The 24,406-nt window shown below is 44.8% G+C and overlaps 1 protein-coding gene across 6 annotated transcripts in view; it reads left to right on the forward strand.

Annotated features, from left to right (window-relative positions):
• The first annotated feature begins 860 nt into the window (after window positions 1-860).
• LOC141100188 (uncharacterized) overlaps window positions 861-24,406 on the forward strand; it is a 94,285-nt gene continuing 70,739 nt past the window's right edge. For 5 of the 6 annotated variants that reach the window (XM_073588496.1, XM_073588498.1, XM_073588500.1 and 2 more), the window contains exons 1-4: window positions 861-975; window positions 18,973-19,085; window positions 22,058-22,246; window positions 22,332-22,455. In XM_073588496.1, coding sequence (XP_073444597.1) covers window positions 19,014-19,085; window positions 22,058-22,246; window positions 22,332-22,455 — 385 coding nt within the window. In that variant the 5' untranslated portion in view covers window positions 861-975; window positions 18,973-19,013. Of the gene's footprint in view, window positions 981-18,972; window positions 19,086-22,057; window positions 22,247-22,331; window positions 22,456-24,406 lie in introns of all 6 variants that reach the window. The other variant, XM_073588497.1, reaches the window with a different exon arrangement.

The following is a 24,406-nucleotide window of genomic DNA, read 5'->3' on the forward strand; positions in this document are numbered from 1 at the left end:
GCACCTGTGAAATGCGCAGACGCTGCACCAGTGAAAAGCGTGCCCAGCACCTGTGAAATGCAGATGCTGCACCTGTGAAAAGCGCGCCCAGCACCTGTGAAATGCGCAGACGCTGCACCTGTGAAAAGCGCACCCAGCACCTGTGAAATGCGCAGACGCTGCACCAGTGAAAAGCGCGCCCAACACCTGTGAAATGCAGATGCTGCACCTGTGAAAAGCGCGCCCAGCACCTGTGAAATGCGCAGACGCTGCACCTGTGAAAAGCGCACCCAGCACCTGTGAAATGCGCAGACGCTGCACCAGTGAAAAGCGCGCCCTGCACCTGTGAAATGCGCAGACGCTGCACCAGTGAAAAGCGTGCCCAGCACCTGTGAAATGCGCAGACGCTGCACCAGTGAAAAGCGCGCCCAACACCTGTGAAATGCAGATGCTGCACCTGTGAAAAGCGCGCCCAGCACCTGTGAAATGCGCAGACGCTGCACCTGTGAAAAGCGCACCCAGCACCTGTGAAATGCGCAGACGCTGCACCTGTGAAAAGCACGCCCAGCACCTGTGAAATGCGCAGACGCTGCAACGGTGAAAAGCGCAGACGCTGGACCTGTGAAATGCAGACGCTGCACCTGTGAAAAGCGCAGACGCTGCACCTGTGAAATGCGCCGCGTCCGTGAAAAATGCGAGCTCACGAATGCGCGCCCCCGCCTCCCACCTTCTGCGCGCTCTGGAATACGCGACTTACACCTTCCCAGCCTGCCCCAGGATCTGGATGTGAGTGCGCTCATAAATGCACCGCCCTCACTGCCGTGGTAAACCAATCAGCGCTGCAGCTCACAAACACTGCCACCCCCCCCTGACACGCCCACTACACAACTAAACTGCGAAACAATTACTCGCCTCCCGGTAGGGTAGGACACAAAGGGTGTGCATGATAACTTCCGGGTTAGAGGTGACGCGGAGACATTGATGTTACTGGCAGAAGTAAGGTATTTTGTATTAAATACACATGAACACAATGGAGCCCTTGGTAACAGCACTGACCTATCCTACATACTGGTACTACAGGAGGAGCAGACTGTGGTGTCCTGTCTGGTATTATTATACAGGAGGAGCAGACTGTGGTGTCCTGTCTGTTATTATTATTATACAGGAGGAGCAGACTGTGGTGTCCTGTCTGTTATTATTATACAGTAGGAGCAGACTGTGGTGTTGTGTCTGTTATTATTCAGGAGGAGCAGACTGTGGTGTCCTGTCTGTTATTATTATACAGGAGGAGCAGACTGTGGTGTCCTGTATGTTATTATTATACAGGAGGAGCAGACTGTGGTGTCCTGTATGTTATTATTATACAGGAGGAGTAGACTGTGGTGTCCTGTCTGTTATTATTATACAGGAGGAGCAGACTGTGGTGTCCTGTCTGTTGTTGTTATTATTATACAGCAGGAGCAGACTGTGGTGTCCTGTCATTATTATTATACAGGAGGAGCAGACTGTAGTGTCCTGTCATTATTATTATACAGGAGGAGCAGACTGTGGTGTCCTTTCTGTTATTATTATACGGGAGGAGCAGACTGTAGTGTCCTGTCTGTTATTGTTATACAGGAGGAGCAGACTGTGGTGTCCTGTCTGTTATTATTATACAGGAGGAGCAGACTGTGGTGTCCTGTCTGTTGTTGTTATTATTATACAGCAGGAGCAGACTGTGGTGTCCTGTCATTATTATTATACAGGAGGAGCAGACTGTAGTGTCCTGTCATTATTATTATACAGGAGGAGCAGACTGTGGTGTCCTTTCTGTTATTATTATACGGGAGGAGCAGACTGTAGTGTCCTGTCTGTTATTGTTATACAGGAGGAGCAGACTGTGGTGTCCTGTCTGCTATTATGATACAGGAGGAGCAGACTGTGGTGTCCTGTCTGTTGTTGTTGTTGTTGTTATTATTATTATTATTATTATTATTATTATTATACAGGAGGAGCAGACTGTGGTGTCCTTTCTGTTATTATTATACGGGAGGAGCAGACTGTAGTGTCCTGTCTGTTATTGTTATACAGGAGGAGCAGACTGTGGTGTCCTGTCTGTTATTATTATACAGGAGGAGCAGACTGTGGTGTCCTGTCTGTTATTATACAGGTGGAGCAGACTGTGGTGTCCTGTCTGTTAATATTATTATACAGGAAGATCAGACTGTGGTCAACTGTTTATTATTATTATTATTATTATTAAGGAGGAGCAGACTGTGCTGTCCTGTCTGTTATTGTTATACAGGAGGAGCAGACTGTGCTGTCCTGCCTGTTATTATTATACAGGAGGAGCAGACTGTGGTGTCCTGTCTGTTATTATTATACAGGATGAGCAGACTGTGGTGTCCCGTATGTTATTATACAGGAAGAGCAGACTGTGGTGTCCTGTCTGTTGTTATTATTATACAGGAGGAACAGACTGTGGTGTTCTGTCTGTTATTGTTATTATAATACAGGAGGAGCAGACTGTGGTGTCCTGTCATTGTTACGTTAGTTATTATTATACAGGAGGAGCAGACTTTGGTGTCCCGTATGTTATTATACAGGAGGAGCAGACTGTTGTGTCCTGTCTGTTATTATTATACAGGAGGAGCAGACTGTTGTGTCCTGTCTGTTATTATTATACAGGAGGAGCAGACTGTGGTGTCCTGTCTGTTATTATACAGGAGGAGCAGACTGTGGTGTCCTGTCTGTTATTATTAGACAGGAGGAGCAGACTGTTGTGTCCTGTCTGTTATTATTATACAGGAGGAGCAGACTGTGGTGTCCTGTCTGTTAATATACAGGAGGAGCAGACTGTTGTGTCCTGTCTGTTATTATTATACAGGAGGAGCAGACTGTGGTGTCATGTCTGTTATACAGGAGGAGCAGACTGTGGTGTCATGTCTGTTATTATTCAGGAGGAGCAGACTGTGGTGTCCTGTCTGTTATTTTTAGACAGGAGGAGCAGACTGTGGTGTCCTGTCTGTTATTATTAGAAAGGAGGAGGAGACTGTGGTGTCCTGTCTGTTATTATTATACAGGAGGAGCAGACTGTGGTGTCCTGTCTGTTATTATTATACAGGTGAATCAGACTGTGGTGTCCTGTCTGTTATTATTATACAGGGGGAGCAGACTGTGCTGTCCTGTCTGTTGTTATTATTATACAGGGGGAGCAGACTGTGGTGTCCTGTCTGTTATTAGTATTATACAGGAGGAGTAGACTGGTGTCTTGTCTGTTGTTTTTATACAGGAGGAGCAGACTGTGGTGTCCTGTCTGTTATTATTATACAGGAGGAGCAGACTGTGGTGTCCTGTCTGTTATTATTATACAGGAGGAGCAGACTGTGGTGTCCTGTCTGTTGTTATTATACAGGAGTAGTAGACTGTGGTGTCCTGTCTGTTATTAGTATTATACAGGAGGAGTAGACTGTGGTGTCCTGTCTGTTATTATTAGACAGGAGGAGCAGACTGTGGTGTCCTGTCTGTTATTATTATACAGGAGGAGCAGACTGTGGTGTCCTGTCTGTTATTATACAGGAGGAGTAGACTGTGGTGTCCTGTCTGTTATTATTAGACAGGAGGAGCGGACTGTGGTGTCCTGTCTGTTATTATACAGGAGGAGCAGACTGTGGTGTCCTGTCTGTTATTATACAGGAGGAGTAGACTGTGGTGTCCTGTCTGTTATGATAATCCAGGAGGAGCAGACTGTGGTGTCCTGTCTGTTATTATTATACAGGAGGAGCAGACTGTGGTGTCCTGTCTGTTATTATTATTTTTATTATTATACAGGAGGAGTAGACTGTGGTGTTCTGTCTGTTGTGATAATACTGGAGGAGCAGACTGTGGTGTCCTGTCTGTTATTATTATACAGGAGGAGCCGACTGTGGTGTCCTGTCTGTTGTTATTATTATACAGGAGGATCAGACTGTGGTGTCCTGTCTGTTATTATTATACAGGAGGAGCAGACTGTGGTGTCTTGTCTTATTATTATTATACAGGAGGAGCAGTCTGTGGTTTCCTGTCTGTTGTTATTATTATACAGGAGGAGCAGACTGTGGTGTCCTGTCTGTTATTATACAGGAGGAGCAGACTGTGGTGTCCTGTCTGTTGTTATTACACAGGAGGAACAGACTATGGTGTCCTGTCTGTTGTTATTATATAGGAGGAGCAGACTGTGGTGTCCTGTCTGTTATTATACAGGGGGAGCAGACTGTGGTGTCCTGTCTGTTGTTATTATACAGGAGGAGCAGACTGGTGTCCTGTCTGTTATTATACAGGAGGAGCAGACTGTGGTGTCCTGTCTGTTATTATACAGGAGGAGCAGACTGTGGTGTCCTTTCTGTTATTATACAGGAGGAGCAGACTGTGGTGTCCTGTCTGGTATTATTATTATACAGGAGGAGTAGACTGTGGTGTCCTGTCTGTTATTATTATACAGGAGGAGCAGACTGTGGTGTCCTGTCTGTTGTTATTATACAGGAGGAGCAGACTGTGGTGTCCTGTCTGTTGTTATTATACAGGAGGAGCAGACTGTGGTGTCCTGTCTGTTATTATTCAGGAGGAGCAGACTGTGGTGTCCTGTCTGTTATTTTTAGACAGGAGGAGCAGACTGTGGTGTCCTGTCCGTTATTATTAGAAAGGAGGAGGAGACTGTGGTGTCCTGTCTGTTATTATTATACAGGAGGAGCAGACTGTGGTGTCCTGTCTGTTATTATTATACAGGAGGAGCAGACTGTGGTGTCCTGTCTGTTATTATTATACAGGAGGAGTAGACTGTGGTGTCCTGTCTGTTATTATTATACAGGAGGAGAAGACTGTGGTGTCCTGTCTGTTATTATTATACAGGGGGAGCAGACTGTGCTGTCCTGTCTGTTATTATTATACAGGGGGAGCAGACTGTGGTGTCCTGTCTGTTATTATACAGGTGGATCAGACTGTGGTGTCCTGTCTGTTATTATTATTATACAGGAAGAGCAGACTGTGGTGAACTGTTTATTATTATTATTATTATTATTATTATTATTATTATTATTATTATTATACAGGAGGAGCAGACTGTGGTGTCCCGTCTGTTATTGTTATACAGAAGGAGCAGACTGTGGTGTCCTGTCTGTTATTATTATACAGGAGAAGCAGACTGTGGAGTCCTGTCTGTTATTATACAGGAGGAGCAGACTGTGGTGTCCTGTCTGTTGTTATTATACAAGAGGAGCAGACTGTGGTGTCCTGTCTGTTGTTATACAGGAGGAGTAGACTGTGGTGTCCTGTCTGTTATTAGTATTATACAGGAGGAGTAGACTGGTGTCCTGTCTGTTGTTATTATACAGGAGGAGCAGACTGTGGTGTCCTGTCTGTTATTATTATACAGGAGGAGCAGACTGTGGTGTCCTGTCTGTTATTATTATACAGGAGGAGCAGACTGTGGTGTCCTGTCTGTTATTATTATACAGGAGGAGCAGACTGTGGTGTCCTGTCTGTTATTATACAGGAGGAGCAGACTGTGGTGTCCTGTCTGTTATTAGTATTATACAGGAGGAGTAGACTGTGGTGTCCTGTCTGTTATTATTAGACAGGAGGAGCAGACTGTGGTGTCCTGTCTATTATTATTATACAGGAGGAGCAGACTGTGGTGTCCTATCTGTTATTATACAAGAGGAGTAGACTGTGGTGTCCTGTCTGTTATTATTAGACAGGAGGAGCAGACTGTGGTGTCCTATCTGTTATTATTATACAGGAGGAGCAGACTGTGGTGTCCTGTCTGTTATTATACAGGAGGAGTAGACTGTGGTGTCCTGTCATGATAATACAGGAGGAGCAGACTGTGGTGTCCTGTCTGTTATTATTATACAGGAGGAGCAGACTGTGGTGTCCTGTCTGTTATTATACAGGAGGAGCAGACTGTGGTGTCCTGTCTGTTGTTATTATACAGGAGGAACAGACTGTGGTGTCCTGTCTGTTGTTATTATATAGGAGGAGCAGACTGTGGTGTCCTGTCTGTTATTATACAGGGGGAGCAGACTGTGGTGTCCTGTCTGTTGTTATTATACAGGAGGAGCAGACTGGTGTCCTGTCTGTTGTTATACAGGAGGAGCAGACTGTGGTGTCCTGTCTGTTATACAGGAGGAGCAGACTGTGGTGTCCTGTCTGTTGTTATACAGGAGGAGCAGACTGTGGTGTCCTGTCTGTTATTATTATTATACAGGAGGAGCAGACTGTGGTGTCCTGTCTGTTATTATTATTATACAGGAGGAGTAGACTGTGGTGTCCTGTCTGTTATTAGTATTATACAGGAGGAGTAGACTGGTGTCCTGTCTGTTGTTATTATACAGGAGGAGCAGACTGTGGTGTCCTGTCTGTTGTTATTATACAGGAGGAGCAGACTGTGGTGTCCTGTCTGTTATTATACAGGAGGAGTAGACTGTGGTGTCCTGTCTGTTATTATACAGGAGTAGTAGACTGTGGTGTACTGTCTGTTATTAGTATTATACAGGAGGAGTAGACTGTGGTGTCCTGTCTGTTATTATTAGACAGGAGGAGCAGACTGTGGTGTCCTGTCTATTATTATTATACAGGAGTAGTAGACTGTGGTGTACTGTCTGTTATTAGTATTATACAGGAGGAGCAGACTGTGGTGTCCTATCTGTTATTATTATACAGGAGGAGCAGACTGTGGTGTCCTGTCTGTTATTATACAGGAGGAGTAGACTGTGGTGTCCTGTCATGATAATACAGGAGGAGCAGACTGTGGTGTCCTGTCTGTTATTATTATACAGGAGGAGCAGACTGTGGTGTCCTGTCTGTTATTATTATACAGGAGGAGCAGACTGTGGTGTCCTGTCTGTTATTATTATTTTTATTATTATACAGGAGGAGCAGACTGTGGTGTCCTGTCTGTTATTATTATACAGGAGGAGCAGACTGTGGTGTCTTGTCTTATTATTATTATACAGGAGGAGCAGTCTGTGGTTTCCTGTCTGTTGTTATTATTATACAGGAGGAGCAGACTGTGGTGTCCTGTCTGTTATTATACAGGAGGAGCAGACTGTGGTGTCCAGTCTGTTGTTATTATACAGGAGGAACAGACTGTGGTGTCCTGTCTGTTGTTATTATATAGGAGGAGCAGACTGTGGTGTCCTGTCTGTTATTATACAGGGGGAGCAGACTGTGGTGTCCTGTCTGTTGTTATTATACAGGAGGAGCAGACTGGTGTCCTGTCTGTTATTATACAGGAGGAGCAGACTGTGGTGTCCTGTCTGTTATTATACAGGAGGAGCAGACTGTGGTGTCCTGTCTGTTATTATACAGGAGGAGCAGACTGTGGTGTCCTGTCTGGTATTATTATTATACAGGAGGTGCAGACTGTGGTGTCCTGTCTGTTATTATTATTATTATTATTATTATTATTATTATTATTATTATTATTATTATTATACAGGAGGAGCAGACTGTGGTGTCCTGTCTGTTATTATTATACAGAAGGAGCAGACTGTGGTGTCCTGTCTGTTATTATTATACAGGAGGAGCAGACTGAGGTGTCCTGTTTGTTGTTATTATTATTATTATTATTATTATACAGGAGGAGCAGACTGTGGTGTCCTGTCTGTTGTGATAATACAGTTGCAGCAGACTGTGGTGTCCTGTCTGTTATTATTATACAGGAGGAGCAGACTGAGGTGTCCTGTTTGTTGTTGTTGTTATTATTATTATTATTATTATACAGGAGGAGCAGACTGTGGTGTCCTGTTTGTTGTTGTTGTTGTTATTATTATTATTATTATTATTATCATCATACAGGAGGAGCAGACTGTGGTGTGCTGTCTGTTATTATTATTATTATACAGGAGGAGCAGACTGTGGTGTCCTGTCTGTTATTATTGTACAGAAGGAGCAGACTGTGGTGTCCTGTCTGTTATTATTATACAGGAAGAGCAGACTGAGGTGTCCTGTTTGTTGTTATTATTGTTATTATACAGGAGCAGCAGACTGTGGTGTCCTGTCTGTTATTATTATTATACAGGAGGAGCAGACTGTGGTGTTTTATCTGTTATTATACAGGTGGAGCAGACTGTGGTGCCCTGTCTGTTATTATACAGTTGGAGCAGACTGTGGTGTCCTGTCTGTTGTTATTATACAGGAGGAGCAGACTGGTGTCCTGTCTGTTATTATACAGGAGGAGCAGACTGTGGTGTCCTGTCTGTTGTTATTATACAGGAGGAGCAGACTGTGGTGTCGTGTCTGTTGTTATTAGACAGGAGGAGTAGACTGTGGTGTCCTGTCTGTTGTGATAATACAGGAGGAGCAGACTGTGGTGTCCTGTCTGTTATTATTATACAGGAGGAGCAGACTGTGGTGTCCTGTCTGTTATTATTATACAGGAGGAGCAGACTGAGGTGTCCTGTCTGTTATTATTATACAGGAGGAGCAGACTGTGGTGTCCTGTCTGTTATACAGGAGGAGCAGACTGTGGTGTCATGTCTGTTGTGATGATACATTTGGAGCAGACTGTGGTGTTCTGTCTGTAGTTATTATACAGTTGGAGCAGACTGTGGTGTCCTGTCTGTAGTTATTATACAGTTGGAGCAGACTGTGGTGTCCTGTCTTTTGAGATTATACAGGAGGAGCAGACTGTGGTGTCCTGTCTGTTGTTGTTATACAGGAGGAGCACATTGTGGTGTCCTGTCTGTTGTTATTATTGTTCAGGAGGAACAGACTGTGGTGTCCTGTCTGGAATTATTATCATACAGGAGGAGCAATCTGTGGTGTCCTGTCTGTTGTTTTTATACAGGAGGAGTAGACTGTGGTGTCCTGTCTGTTATTATTATACAGGAGGAGCAGACTGTGGTGTCCTGTCTGTTGTTATTATTATTATTATACAGGAGGAGCAGACTGGGGTGTCCTGTCTGTTGTTATTATACAGGAGGAGTAGACTGTGGTGTCCTGTCTGTTATACAGGAGGAGCAGACTGTGGTGTCCTGTCTGTTGTTATTATTATTATTATACAGGAGGAGCAGACTGGGGTGTCCTGTCTGTTATTATACAGGAGGAGTAGACTGTGGTGTCCTGTCTATTGTGATAATACAGGAGGAGCAGACTGTGGTGTCCTGTCTGTTATTATTATACAGGAGGAGCAGACTGTGGTATCCTGTCTGTTATTATTATTATTATTATTATTATTATTATTATACAGGAGGAGCAGACTGTGGTGTCCTGTCTGTTATTATTATTATGCAGGAGGAGCAGACTGTGGTGTCCTGTCTGTTATTATTATACAGGAGGAGCAGACTGTGGTGTCCTGTCTGTTGTTATTATTATTATTATTATTATTATTATTATTATTATACAGGAGGAGCCGACTGTGGTGTCCTGTCTGTTGTTATTATACAGGAGGAGCAGACTTTGGTGTCCTGTCTGTTGTTATACAGTTGGAGCAGACTGTGGTGTCCTGTCTGTTGTTATTATACAGGAGGAGCAGACTGTGGTGTCCTGTCTGGTATTATACAGGAGGAGCAGACTGTGGTGTCCTGTCTGTTGTTATTATACAGGAGTAGTAGACTGTGGTGTCCTGTCTGTTGTTATTATACAGGAGGAGTAGACTGTGGTGTCCTGTCTGTTGTTATTATACACTTGGAGCAGACTGTCGTGTCCTGTCTGTTATTATACAGTTGGAGCAGACTGTGGTGTCCTGTCTGTTATTATACAGGAGGAGCAGACTGTGGTGTCCTGTCTGTTATTATACAGGAGGAGCAGACTGTGGTGTCCTGTCTGTTATTATACAGGAGGAGCAGACTGTGGTGTCCTGTCTGTTATTATACAGGAGGAGCAGACTGTGGTGTCCTGTCTGTTATTATTATACAGGAGGAGCAGACTGTGGTGTCCTGTCTGTTATTATTATACAGGAGGAGCAGACTGTGGTGTCCTGTCTGTTGTTATTATACAGGAGGAGCAGACTGTGGTGTCCTGTCTGTTATTATTATACAGGAGGAGCAGACTGTGGTGTCCTGTCTGTTGTTATTATACAGGAGGAGCAGACTGTGGTGTCCTGTCTTATTATTATTATACAGGAGGAGCAGACTGTGGTGTTTTGTCTGTTATTATACAGGTGGAGCAGACTGTGGTGCCCTGTCTGTTCTTGTTATACAGTTGGAGCAGACTGTGGTGTCCTGTCTGTTGTTATTATACAGGAGGAGCAGACTGTAGTGTCCTGTCTGTTGTTATTATACAGGAGGAGCAGACTGTGGTGTCCTGTCTGTTGTTATTATACAGGAGGAGTAGACTGTGGTGTCCTGTCTGTTATTATACAGGAGGAGCAGACTGTGGTGTCCTGTCTGTTATTATACAGCTGGAGCAGACTGTGGTGTCCTGTCTATTATACAGCTGGAGCAGACTGTGGTGTCCTGTCTGTTATTATTATACAGGAGGAGCAGACTGTGGTGTCCTGTCTGTCATTATTATACACGAGGAGCAGACTGTGGTGTCCTGTCTGTTGTTATTATACAGGAGGAGTAGACTGTGTTGTCCTGTCTGTTGTGATAATACAGGAGGAGCAGACTGTGGTGTCCTGTCTGTTGTTATTATACAGGAGGAGCAGACTGTGGTGTCCTGTCTTATTATTATACAGGAGGAGCAGACTGTGGTGTCCTGTCTGTTATTATTATACAGAAGGAGCAGACTGTGGTGTCCTGTCTGTTATACAGGAGGAGCAGACTGTGGGGTCCTGTCTGTTATTATACAGGAGGAGCAGACTGTGGTGTCCTGTCTGTAGTTGTTATACAGTTGGAGCAGACTGTGGTGTCCTGTCTGTTGAGATTATACAGGAGGAGCAGACTGTGGTGTCCTGTCTGTTGTTATTATACAGGAGGAGCAGACTGTGGTGTCCTGTCTTTTATTATTATACAGTTGGAGCAGACTGTGATGTCCTGTCTGTTGAGATTATACAGGAGGAGCAGACTGTGGTGTCCTGTCTGTTGTTATTATTCAGGAGGAGCAGACTGTGGTGTCCTGTCTGGAATTATTATTATACAGGAGGAGCAGACTGTGGTGTCCTGTCTGTTATTATCATACAGGAGGAGCAGACTGTGGTGTCCTGTCTGGAATTATTATTATACAGGAGGAGCAATCTGTGGTGTCCTGTCTGTTATTATACAGGAGGAGCAGACTGTGGTGTCCTGTTTGTTATTATACAGGAGGAGTAGACTGTGGTGTCCTGTCTTTTGTTATTATACAGGAGGAGTAGACTGTGGTGTCCTGTCTGTTGTTATACAGGAGGAGTAGACTGTGGTGTCCTGTCTGTTGTTATACAGGAGGAGTAGACTGTGGTGTTCTATCTGTTGTTATTATACAGGAGGAGTAGACTGTGGTGTTCTATCTGTTGTTATTATACAGGAGGAGCAGACTGTGGTGTCCTGTCTGTTATTATTATACAGGGGGAGCAGACTGTGGTGTCCTGTCTGTTGTTATTATTATTATACAGGGGGAGCAGACTGGGGTGTCCTGTCTGTTGTTATTATACAGGAGGAGCAGACTGTGGTGTCCTGTCTGTTATTATTATACAGGAGGAGCAGACTGTGGTGTCCTGTCTGTTATTATTATGCAGGAGGATCAGACTGTGGTGTCCTGTCTGTTATTATTATTATACAGGAGGAGTAGACTGTGGTGTCCTGTCTGTTGTGATAATACTGGAGGAGCAGACTGTGGTGTCCTGTCTGTTGTTATTATACAGGAGGAGCAGACTGTGGTGTCCTGTCTGTTATTATTATTATTATTATTATTATTATTATTATACAGGAGGAGCAGACTGTGGTGTCCTGTCTGTTATACAGGTGGAGCAGACTTTGGTGTCCTGTCTGTTTTTATACAGTTGGAGCAGACTGTGGTGTCCTGTCTGTTGTTATTATACAGGAGGAGCAGACTGGTGTCCTGTCTGTTATTATACAGGAGGAAGAGACTGTGGTGTCCTGTCTGTTGTTATTATACAGGAGGAGTAGACTGTGGTGTCCTGTCTGTTGTTATTATACAGAAGGAGTAGACTGTGGTGTCCTGTCTGTTGTTATTATACAGGAGGAGCAGACTGTGGTGTCCTGTCTTTTATTATACGGTTGGAGCAGACTGTGGTGTCCTGTCTGTTATTATACAGGAGGAGCAGACTGTGGTGTCCTGTCTGTTATTATTATACAGGAGGAGCAGACTGTGGTGTCCTGTCTGTTATTATTATACAGGAGGAGTAGACTGTGGTGTCCTGTCTGTTGTTATTATACAGGAGGAGCAGTCTGTGGTGTCCTGTCTGTTATTATACAGGAGGAGCAGACTGTGGTGTCCTGTCTGTTATTATTATACAGGAGGAGCAGACTGTGGTGTCCTGTCTGTTGTTGTTATTATTATTATACAGGAGGAGCAGACTGGGGTGTCCTGTCTGTTATTATACAGGAGGAGTAGACTGGGGTGTCCTGTCTGTTGTTATACAGGAGGAGTAGACTGTGGTGTCCTGTCTGTTGTTATTATACAGGAGGAGCAGACTGTGGTGTCCTGTCTGTTATTATTATTAGACAGGAGGAGCAGACTGTGGTGTCCTGTCTGTTATTATTATTATACAGGAGGAGCAGACTGGGGTGTCCTGTCTGTTGTTATTATTAGACAGGAGGAGCAGACTGTGGTGTCCTGTCATTATTATTAGACAGGAGGAGCAGACTGTGGTGTCCTGTCATTATTATTAGACAGGAGGAGCAGACTGTGGTGTCCTGTCTGTTATTATTATTATACAGGAGGAGCAGACTGTGGTGTCCTGTCTGTTATTATTAGACAGGAGGAGCAGACTGTGGTGTCTTGTCTGTTATTATTATACAGGAGTTGCAGACTGTGGTGTCCTGTCTGTTATTATTATACAGGAGGAGCAGACTGTAGTGTCCTGTCTGTTATTATTATTATACAGGAGGAGCAGACTGTGGTGTCCTGTCTGTTGTGATAATACAGGAGGAGTAGACTGTGGTGTCCTGTCTGTTATTATACAGGAGGAGCAGACTGTGGTGTCCTGTCTGTTATTATTTTACAGAAGGAGCAGACTGTAGTGTCCTGTCTGGTATTATTATTATACAGGAGGATCAGACTGTGGTGTCCTGCCTGGTATTATTATTATACAGGAGGAGCAGACTGTTGTGTCCTGTCTGGTATTATTATTATACAGGAGGAGCAGATTGTGGTGTCCTGTCTGGTATTATTATTATACAGAAGGAGTAGACTGTGGTATCCTGTCTATTATTAAACAGGAGGAGCAAACTTTGGTGTCCTGTCTGTTGTTATTTTACAGGAGGAGCAGACTGTGGTGTCATGTCTGTTATTATTATTAGACAGGAGGAGCAGACTGTGGTGTCCTGTCTGTTATTATTATTATACAGGAGGAGCAGACTGTGTTGTCCTGTCTGTTATTGTTATACAGGAAGAGCAGACTGTGGTGTCCTGTCTGTTATTATTATAATACAGGAGGAGCAGACTGTGGTGTCCTGTCTGTTATTATTATAATACAGGAGGGGCAGACTGTGGTGTCTTGTGTTATTATTATACAGGGGGAGCAGACTGTGGTGTCCTGTCTGTTGTTGTTATACAGGAAGAGCAGACTGTGGTGTCCTTTCTGTTATTATTATACAGGAGGATTAGACTGTGGTGACCTGTCTGTTATTATTATACAGGAGGAGCAGACTGTGGTGTCCTGTCTGTTGTTTTTATACAGGAGGAACAGACTGTGGTGTCCTGTCTGTTATTATTATACAGGAGGAGCAGACTGTGGTGTCCTGTCTGTTATTATTATAATACAGGAGGAGCAGACTGTGGTGTCCTGTCTGTTATTATTATACAGGAGGGGCAGACTGTGGTGTCTTGTGTTATTATTATACAGGGGGAGCAGACTGTGGTGTCTTGTCTTATTATTATACAGGAGGAGCAGACTATGGTGTCCTGTCTGTTATTATTAGACAGGAGGAGCAGATTGTGGTGTCCTGTCTGTTATTATTAGACAGGAAAAGCAGACTGTGGTGTCCTGTCTGTTATTGTTATACAGCAGGAGCAGACTGTGGTGTCCTGTCTGTTATTGTTATACAGGAGGAGCAGACTGTGGTGTCCTGTCTGTTATTATTATACAGGAGGAGCAGACTGTGGTGTCCTGTCTGTTATTATTATACAGGAGGAGCAGACTGTGGAGTCTTGTCTTATTATTATACAGGAGGAGCAGACTATGGTGTCCTGTCTGTTATTATTAGACAGGAGGAGCAGACTGTGGTGTCCTGTCTGTTATTATTGTACAGGAGGAGCAAACTGTGGTGTACTATCTGTTATTATTATACAGGAGGAGCAGAATGTGCTGTCCTGTCTGTTGTTATTTTACACAAGGAGCAGACTGGTGTCCTGTCTGTTATTATTATTAGACAAGAGGAGCAGACTGTGGTGTCCTGTCTGATTATTAGACAGGATGAGCAGACTGTGGTGTCCTGTCTGTTATTATTAGACAGGAGGAGCAGACTGTGGTGTCCTGTCTGTTATTGTTATACAGGAGGAGAAGACTGTGGTGTCCTGTCTGTTATTATTATACAGGAGGAGCAGACTGTGGTGTCTTGTCTTATTATTATACAGGAGGAGCAGACTGTGGTGTCCTGTCTGTTATTATTATACAGGAGGAGCAGACTGTGGTGTCCTGTCTGTTATTGTTATACAGGAGGAGCAGACTGTGGTGTCCTGTCTGTTATTATTATACAGGAGGAGCAGACTGTGGTGTCTTGTCTTATTATTATACAGGAGGAGCAGACTGTGGTGTCCTGTCTGTTATTGTTATACAGGAGGAGCAGACTGTGGTGTCCTGTCTGTTATTATTATACAGGAGGAGCAGACTGTGGTGTCCTGTCTGTTATTTTTATACAGGAGGAGCAGAATGTGCTGTCCTGTCTGTTGTTATTTTACAGGAGGAGCAGACTGTGGTGTCCTGTCTGTTATTATTATTAGACAGGAGGAGCAGACTGTGGTGTCCTGTCTGATGTTGTTATTATTATACAGGAGGAGCAGACTGTGGTGTCCTGTCTGTTATTGTTATTATACAGGAGGAGCAGACTGTGGTGTCCTGTCTGTTATTATACAGGACGATCAGACTGTGATGTCCTGTCTGTTGTTATTATACAGGAGGAGCAGACTGTGGTGTCCTGTCTGTTATTGTTATACAGGGGGAGCAGACTGTGGTGTCCTGTCTGTTGTTATTATACAGGAGGAGCAGACTGTGGTGTCCTGTCTGTTGTTATTATACAGGAGGAGCAGACTGTGGTGTCCTGTCTGTTATTGTTATACAGGAGGAGCAGACCGTGGTGTCTTGTCTGTTATTATGCAGGAGGAGCAGACTGTGGTGTCCTGTCTGTTATTATTATGCAGGAGGAGCAGACTGTGGTGTCCTGTCTGTTATTATTATACAGGAGGAGCAGACTGTGGTGTCCTGTCTGTTATTATTATACAGGAGGAGCAGACTGTGGTGTCCTGTCTGTTATTGTTATACAGGGGGATCAGACTGTGGTGTCCTGTCTGTTATTATTATACAGGAGGAGCAAACTGTGGTGTCCTGTCTGTTGTTATTATTATACAGGAGGAGCAGACTGTTGTGTCCTGTCTGTTGTTGTTATTATTATACAGGAGGAGCAGACTGTTGTGTCCTGTCTGTTGTTGTTGTTATTATTATACAGGAGGAGCAGACTGTGGTGTCCTGTCTGTTATTATACAGGAGGAGCAGACTGTGGTGTCCTGTCTGTTATTATTATACAGGGGGAGCAGACTGTGGTGTCCTGTCTGTTGTTATTATACAGGAACAGCAGACTGTGGTGTCCTGTCTGTTGTTATTATACAGGAGGAGCAGACTGTGGTGTCGTGTCTGTTATTATTATACAGGAGGAGCAGACTGTGGTGTCCTGTCTGTTATTATTATTATACAGGAGGAGCAGACTGTGGTGTCCTGTCTGTTGTTATTATTAGACAGGAGGAGCAGACAGTGGTGTCCTGTCTTTTATTATACAGGAGGAGCAGACTGTGGTGTCTGTTGTTATTATACAGGAGGAGCAGACTGTGGTGTCCTGTCTGTTATTATTATACAGGAAGGGCAGACTGTGGTGTCTTGTCTTATTATTATACAGGGGGAGCAGACTGTGGTGTCCTGTCTGTTATTATTAGACAGGAGGAGCAGAATGTGGTGTCCTGTCTGTTTTTATTAGACAGGAGGAGCAGACTGTGGTGTCCTGTCTGTTATTGTTATACAGGAGTAGCAGACTGTGGTGTCCTGTCTGTTATTATACAGGAGGAGAAGACTGTGGTGTCTGTTGTTATTATACAGAAGGAGCAGACTGTGGTGTCCTGTCTGTTATTATTATTATTATAATACAGGAGGAGCAGACTGTGGTGTCCTGTCTGTTATTATTATACAGGAGGAGCAGACTGTGGTGTCTTGTCTTATTATACAGCATGAGCAGACTATGGTGTCCTGTCTGTTATTATTAGACAGGAGGAGCAGACTGTGGTGTCCTGTCTGTTATTGTTATACTGGAGGAGCAGACTGTGGTGTCCTGTCTGTTATTGTTATACAGGAGGAGCAGACTGTGGTGTCCTGTCTGATTTTATTATACAGGAGGAGCAGACTGTGGTGTCCTGTCTGTTGTTATTATTATACAGGGGGAGCAGACTGTGGTGTCCTGTCTGTTATTATTATACAGGGGGAGCAGACTGTGGTGTCTTGTCTTATTATTATAAAGGAGGAGCAGACTATGGTGTCCTATCTGTTATTATTAGACAGGAGGAGCAGACTGTGGTGTCCTGTCTGTTATTGTTATACAGGAGGAGCAGACTGTGGTGTCCTGTCTGTTATTGTTATACAGGAGGAGCAGACTGAGGTGTCCTGTCTGTTATTATACAGGAGGAGTAGACTGTGGTGTCCTGTCTGTTATTAAACAGGAGGAGCAGACTGTGGTGTCCTGTCTGTTATTATTAAACAGGAGGAGCAGACTGTGGTGTCCTGTCTGTTATTACTAGACAGGAGGAGCAGACTGTGGTGTCCTGTCTGTTATTATACAGGAGTAGCAGACTGTGGTGTCCTGTGTTTTATTAAACAGGAGGAGTAGACTGTGGTGTCCTGTCTGTTGTTATTATACAGGAGGCGCAGACTGTTGTGTCCTGTCTGTTATTATTAGACAGGAGGAGCAGACTGTGGTGTCCTTTCTGTTATTATTATACAGGAGGAGCAGACTGTGGTGTCCTGTCTATTATTATACAGGGGGAGCAGACTGTGGTGTCCTGTCTGTTATTATACAGGAGGAGTAGATTGTGGTGTCCTGTCTGTTGTTATACAGGAGGGTAGACTGGTGTCCTGTCTGTTATTATACAGTAGGAGCAGACTGTGGTGTCCTGTCTGTTATTATACAGTAGGAGCAGACTGTGGTGTCCTGTCTGTTATTATATAGGAGGAGCTGACTGTGGTGTCCTGTCTGTTATACAGGAGGAGCAGACTGTGGTGTCCTGTCTGTTGTTATACAGTAGGAGCAGACTGTGGTGTCCTGTCTGTTAGACAGGAGGAGCAGACTGTGGTGTCCTGTCTGTTATACAGGAAGAGCAGACTGTGGTGTCCTGTCTGTTGTTATACAGGAGGGTAGACTGTGGTGTCCTGTCTGTAATTATTATACAGGAGGAGCAGACTGTGGTGTCCTGTCTGTTATTATTATACAGGAGGAGCAGACTGTGGTGTCCTGTCTGTTATTATACAGGAGGAGCAGACTGTGGTGTCCTGTCTGTTATTATACAGGAGGAGCAGACTGTGGTGTCCTGTCTGTTGTTATACAGGAGGAGCAGACTGTGGTGTCTTGTCTGTTGTTATACAGGAGGGTAGACTGTGGTGTCCTGTCTGTTATACAGGAGGAGCAGACTGTGGTGGCCTGTCTGTTATTATTATACAGGAGGAGCAGACTGTGGTGTCCTGTCTGTTATTATACAGGAGGAGCAGACTGTGGTGTCCTGTCTGTTGTTATACAGGAGGAGCAGACTGTGGTGTCCTGTCTGTTGTTATACAGGAAGAGCAGACTGTGGTGTCCTGTCTGTTGTTATACAGGAGGAGCAGACTGTGGTGTCCTGTCTGTTGTTATACAGGAGGAGCAGACTGTGGTGTCCTGTCTGTTATTATACAGGAGGAGCAGACTGTGGTGTCTGTTGTTATTATACAGGAGGAGCAGACTGTGGTGTCCTGTCTGTTGTTATTATTATACAGAAGGAGCAGACTGTTGTGTCCTGTCTGTTATTATTATTATACAGGAGGAGCAGACTGTGGTGTCCTGTCTGTTGTTATACAGGAGGGTAGACTGGTGTCCTGTCTGTTATTATACAGGAGTAGCAGACTGTGTTGTCCTGTCTGTTATTATTATACAGGAGGAGTAGACTGTGGTGTCCTGTCTGTTATTATACAGGAGGAGCAGACTGTGGTGTCCTGTCTGTTGTTATACAGGAGGAGCAGACTGTGGTGTCCTGTCTGTTGTTATACAGGAGGAGCAGACTGTGGTGTCCTGTCTGTTATACAGAAGGAGCAGACTGTGGTGTCCTGTCTGTTGTTATACAGGAGGAGCAGACTGTGGTGTCCTGTCTGTTGTTATACAGGAGGAGCAGACTGTGGTGTCCTGTCTGTTGTTATACAGGAGGGTAGACTGTGGTGTCCTGTCTGTTGTGATAATACAGGAGGAGTGGAGTTCAGTTCCATACCATGTAAAGTTATCATTAATCAGAAGGATCAGAGATTGGTGTCTCTTCTGACATTACAGTCCGGGGATGATGTCTAGGAGTATAACACAGGGGAAGCAGACTTTAGTTTGCTGTGTATGTCTGGCGCCTATATTCCAGGCTGTTGTCCTGTTAGTCATTTACCTTCAAATACTGTTTTACTCGTATAATCTTTATCATTCTTCTTACTTTCTCCCCTTTCATTAGGTCATATGGTGTACATTTCTTTATAACCATTCAGGAAAGACATGGGTGGAAGTCACTTGTCTGAGGAGATATTAACCCTCACCCTCAAGATGATCTACCTGCTAACCGGAGAGGTGAGAGGACAATGGGACATTCCCATTCCACCTGTGTTGTGGCCCCAGTATGGATTGAATGAAAGTCATTTGAATCTAACTTTGATGGGATTAGCCACTTATCTTATGCAGACCCTGGCAAAGAGTGACGCGCAGGGCACATGTGGCTCTCTTACTATTCCAGTGCATCCCGCAGACTAATTGCTTTTTTAATACTACAGAAGAGTTTTGATTCTGCAGTTAAAAATGCAACAGCATTCATTTTTCTTTGCATTTTTTCAGGCTACACATAGACGCCTATAAAGAAAAAACATCAACAAAATCAGAGTTCAGCAGCATCTTTGGATGCACCGAGGGTGCAGATTTCAAGAAATCACATCCCCTTTTCTTGGACAAATACTGCATTTTTTCAGTTGCTTTTTTTTTTTGCACAGAAGTCTTGCTGTGTTTAACTGTTCAAGCAAATATTTCATGAAATCTGTTCCCACTGTGTGTCTAGAGATGGTGCTGACATGTGTGGATTTGGTTCTATTTTTTCTCTGGAGGCTTCTATGTGGAGCCTAAAAAAATGCATCTAAAAAAACAGCAGTAACTTTATTAAGTGCAGAATCAATACTTTTCTGTACTGTAAAAAATATTAAAAATGCGGCTTTGCCTCTGCACCAAAAATACATCAAGGCAGAAAAGGCAGAAAAAAGCAGCAAAAATCAGAGAAGATTGTTATTGAGTAATTTGGTGTGGATAGCTACAGAAAATAAACAATATTTATGGTATATGTGAACACGGCTGTGGAGACATTGGGGGTCAGCGCTCATCCAGGTCTGCTAGCCGAAACCGCATTGGCCAGTGATCGTGCTGCCGAATGCCCTCTCTCCCTTTAACATGGGCATAACACTATTCAGATAACACAGAGTGAGTGTAAAACGTTGTGGCAATACTTTATTGAACCACGAAACAGGCAGATAACACGTAGAACGGTCCCAGCAAAATAACCCAAGATGGTGCACATTACAAAATATCACCCTTCCGCTGACTTGCCGGGATAATGGTAGCTGTTACTTCAGAGCTCCCTGGGTCGACTATCCCACCTGTGGCACGCACACATAGAGGAGGTAACAACAAGCTTAGGAAGACGACAATCCGTTGAGGTACAAAGCCAGTTGACCCGAGGGTCTCAACCTGGCTTCTCCGAACATCTCCATAGTTCAGCGGGGGTCAGTGGAGCAAATCTGTTTTATTCCAACCCGGACCGAGGTCCCCTAGGTTGTTTCCTGTAGAATGATAGATCTGTGCCCTTCGTGATGGAGCCATGATGTATTTGCAGCAGTCCTGTAGGGTCCCCTGGACGTTTCGATGTCTTGGAGTAATCTCTGGCTATTTTTCTCTATAGAGGCATGTAACCTTTTTTTATAATACTTAACAAGTGTTGTTCATTCAGTATTGACATAAAGGGTAAGAATGGAGATGAGTAGGTTTGAATATCTTCGGATAAGTGGGTATCCGAATGTCTATAGTGCTTACTGAATAGCTGCATCGGATACCTGGAGCACTCCCTATAATCAGCTGTTCGGCGCCACAGCTGCATGTGTCGCGGCTATGTGACATTCACAGCAAATGCATGGAGAGCCTGCAGCGGGCCACTGCCTTGCACTAGCAATAAACCTATTGGTCAGTAACCCCGCCCCCACGATGGTCCTAGTTTCCCCCTCTTTGGGTCTGGTAGCTTTAACTCCAAAACCTACGATGGATCCTAACTTCTCAACAGAAAGTCATAGGGAGGCGGTTTTGGTGCCATCTGATTTGTCCGGTCCACCGTTGGATTTCGATACCAAACAGTTCTTTGCTTCCTTGCTTCTACTAGCCATTTTACATATTGCCCCACCCGTGGGTGCTAAAACTGGCTGAGGCCCCAGCAGGTGTTCTTGCCATTCCCGAGATCTAGAAAATGTAACCGGTATATGACTAGGACATATGATAACTCCATAACTCCTTATGAAATTATGGCTCCCATACGTTTGGGAGGGGGGGTTTGAATCAGTTAAGCAGCTTGGGCTCCCATCAGGGATTCATTCTGCCAGAAAGGCCTTGGTCCTAGCTAAGCTGCTAGGGGTGTGGGTTTTTCCACTTGGAGCTTTTGAAACTGGACCACTTGTTCAGCCAGGTGTACTGTCTCAGCCTCATATTTTGAAGGAGGTCTATATTCTTGGACCGGAGATGATGCAGTCGATGGACATGAAATTATATCGCCCATATTCGTCACATTGTGTAATGGGCCATTTTTTTTTTTTTTTTTGAGGGGATGAGGGGCCATAGTACTGTGTGTGGGGCTTTGTGGGGACATCGTGTGTTGGAGTAGAGTGGATTGGTTGTGTGAACATCATACTGAGTGTGGATGGAGCTGTGTGATGATCATGCTGTGTGGAAACCCCAAGCTGTTGATCAAGGTACATCTATACTTATTAAATGGGCTAAGTAATGGAACGGTATGATTTATAAACTTTATAAAAAGCAGTAGATTAGATTTTGGTGGTTAGATGCTACAGATAAGAGACCCTGTTAAAAGAAGCCCTACTATATAACATGTTTTAATAGTAGCTGCTGCTCAGCACACTTAATTCTGCTCAATATTGAATGATAAACGTATAAATAATAATAATGTGCAGAATTAACTTCTGCCTTCCTCTACAGTCAGGATTTCATGTGGCTCCTTCAGAAAATGAATTTGAGATAAATGGATAAGTTATTTGAAGTGTATGGGCACCTTTTAGTATCTCTAGGCTTCATTTATGAAGAAAATTAGTTCTTTGGATGCATTATATTATTATTTATTACTAGCTTGTATGCTTATATAGCCCTATCATATTCTGCAACACTTGCGTATTATCTTTTGTCCATTTTTGTCTTTACTAAATAAAGATATTCAAGGCCGACCATAGTCTAGATCCGTTGCACATTGTGTTTAGTGGTGATTATTCTTGTTTTCATACTTGCAGGAATGTGTGGTAATTAAAAAGATTACTGGTGACGTTGTGACAGCCTGCAGTATTCCTAAGTCCGAAGGATTGAGCAGGAGCCACAGCCCCATCATCGAGCCTCCACCTCACCCCATTTTACCTGAGAGATACAATGATCAGAAGATCCTGGACCTCACCAACAAGATGATTGAGCTGCTGACCGGAGAGGTGAGCGCTGCTGGGAATACTGGTGCATTATACAGTAACACAAGGGATGATGTATCTGGGTGATGACTATATCATTGTGTGTCAGGTTCCTATAAGGAGTCAGGATGTCACTGTCCATTTCTCCATGGAGGAGTGGGATTATATAGAAGGACATGCAGACCTGTATAAAAACATCATGATGGAGGACCAAAAGCCCCCAAAATCACCAGGTAAGAAGATCTTTGGGGACATATTTTTCTTTCTCCTTCGCCTCATTGGAGGACACAGGACCATAGGTGTTATGCTGCTGCCACTAGGCAAATACATAAAGAAATTTACTCCTCCTCCGCAGTATACACCCTCTGCTGGCTCTATCCTGAACCAATTCTTGCTTAGTGTCTGTAGGAGGCACTAGCGTCTGGCTTCAGACCCCGACTTCATTATATTATGACTGTTGGTAATTCACCCTCCAGAAAAGATCTCGGTGCTGATCCGGGGGGGGCCCGGAAGCTTTCTCTTGCCTGCCCCCACTCCCTGCGGTTCGGCATGCAGGTCCTGGGGAAAATGGTAGCGACGATCGAGGCAGTACGGTTTGCCCAATTACATCTCCGTTCTCTGCAGCAGGCATTGCTGTCAGCTTGGGACAGAAATCCAGCCTCCCTGGACCGCCAGTTTTGCCTGTCACCCCAGATCAGGCGGTCTCTCAGGTGGTGGACGTCGACATCCTCATTGGATCAGGGAAGGTCCTTTTTTCCAGTCCACTGGCTGGTGGTGACCACCGACGCCAGTCTTCTCGGTTGGGGAGCGACCTTCTGTCACTACACGGCTCAGGGACTCTGGTCCATCCAGGAATCGCGTCTCCCCATCAATGTTCTTGAGATTCGGGCAATCAGGCTAGCCCTTCAGCGATTCCATTAACTTCTGGCCGGTCATCCCATTCGGATGCAGTCGGACAACGCCACGGCGGTGGTGTACATCAATTGTCAGGGGGGCACTCGAAGCAGGGTGATGCTTGAGGTAGCACACATTCTGTAATGGGCCGAGACAAACCACTCAGTCATCTCTGCAGTTCATATCCCCGGGGTAAAGATCTAGGCGGCAGATTTTCTCAACCGTCAGGGCCTGGCCTCGGGAGAGTGGACCCTTCATCTGGAAGTTTTTCAGCAGATTTGTTAGCGCTGGGGAACTCCGGATTTGGACCTCATGGCCTCCAGGCTAAATGCCAAAGTTCCGGCATTCGTAGCTCGGTCCCGCGACCCATTAGCCATCGGGTCGGATCCCCTGGTGCTTCCGTGGCATCAGTTTTGCCTCCCTTACATTTTTCCGCCGCTTCCGCTAATTCCAAGGGTCTTCCGGAAGATCAAGGCGGAAGGAATCCCAGTGATTCTCGTTGCACCAGGCTGGCCACGCCGAGCGTGGTACGCGGAACTATTGCAACTAGTCGCCGACGCCCCCTGGCGGTTACCAGACCGCCCAGACCTTCTCTGTCAGGGGCTGATTTACCTCCAAAACTCGAGAGTTCTGAGTTTAACGGCATAGCCATTGAATCATGGATCCTAGCCCAGGCCGGTTTCTCGCAGCAAGTAACTTCCACATGATTAACGCTCGGAAGCCTACATCCATGCGCATTTACCATCGCATCTGGAAAGCCTTTTTCTCGTGGTGCAAAACCGGCGGATGTTCCCCCTTGGGTTTTCTATCCCTTCCATTTTGGAGTTTCGTCAAGCAGGATTAGATTCAGGCCTGGCTCTGGCTTCTCTCAAATGTCAAATTTCATCCCTATCCGTCCTGTTCCAGCGAAGGATAGCTGCCAAATCGCAGGTTAAGACCTTCATACAGGGAGTGTCGCATCTTGTCCCGAACTACAAGATGCCATTGGAGCCTTGGGAAAGGCCCCCTTTGAACCCCTGCAGGATGCATCACTTAATCTTCTTTCTTGGAAAGTTGCTTTTCTTGTGGCAGTAACATCCATCAGGCGGGTTTCGTAATTGGCGGCTTTGTCTTGCAAACCTCCATTTCTAGTTTTCCACCAGGACAAGGTGGTCTTGAGGACGTCTCCGTCTTTCTTGCCCAAAGTCATTTCTTCTTTCCATCTGAATGAGGACATAGTTTTGCCTTCGTTCTGCCCAGCTCTGGTCCATCGTACTGAGAAAGCTCTCCATACTTTGGATTTGGTGAGGG

This window comes from Dendrobates tinctorius, unplaced genomic scaffold (genome assembly GCF_039654945.1).
Source record: "Dendrobates tinctorius isolate UK_male_01 unplaced genomic scaffold, ASM3965494v1 ptg000103l, whole genome shotgun sequence".
Taxonomy (NCBI): domain Eukaryota; kingdom Metazoa; phylum Chordata; class Amphibia; order Anura; family Dendrobatidae; genus Dendrobates; species Dendrobates tinctorius.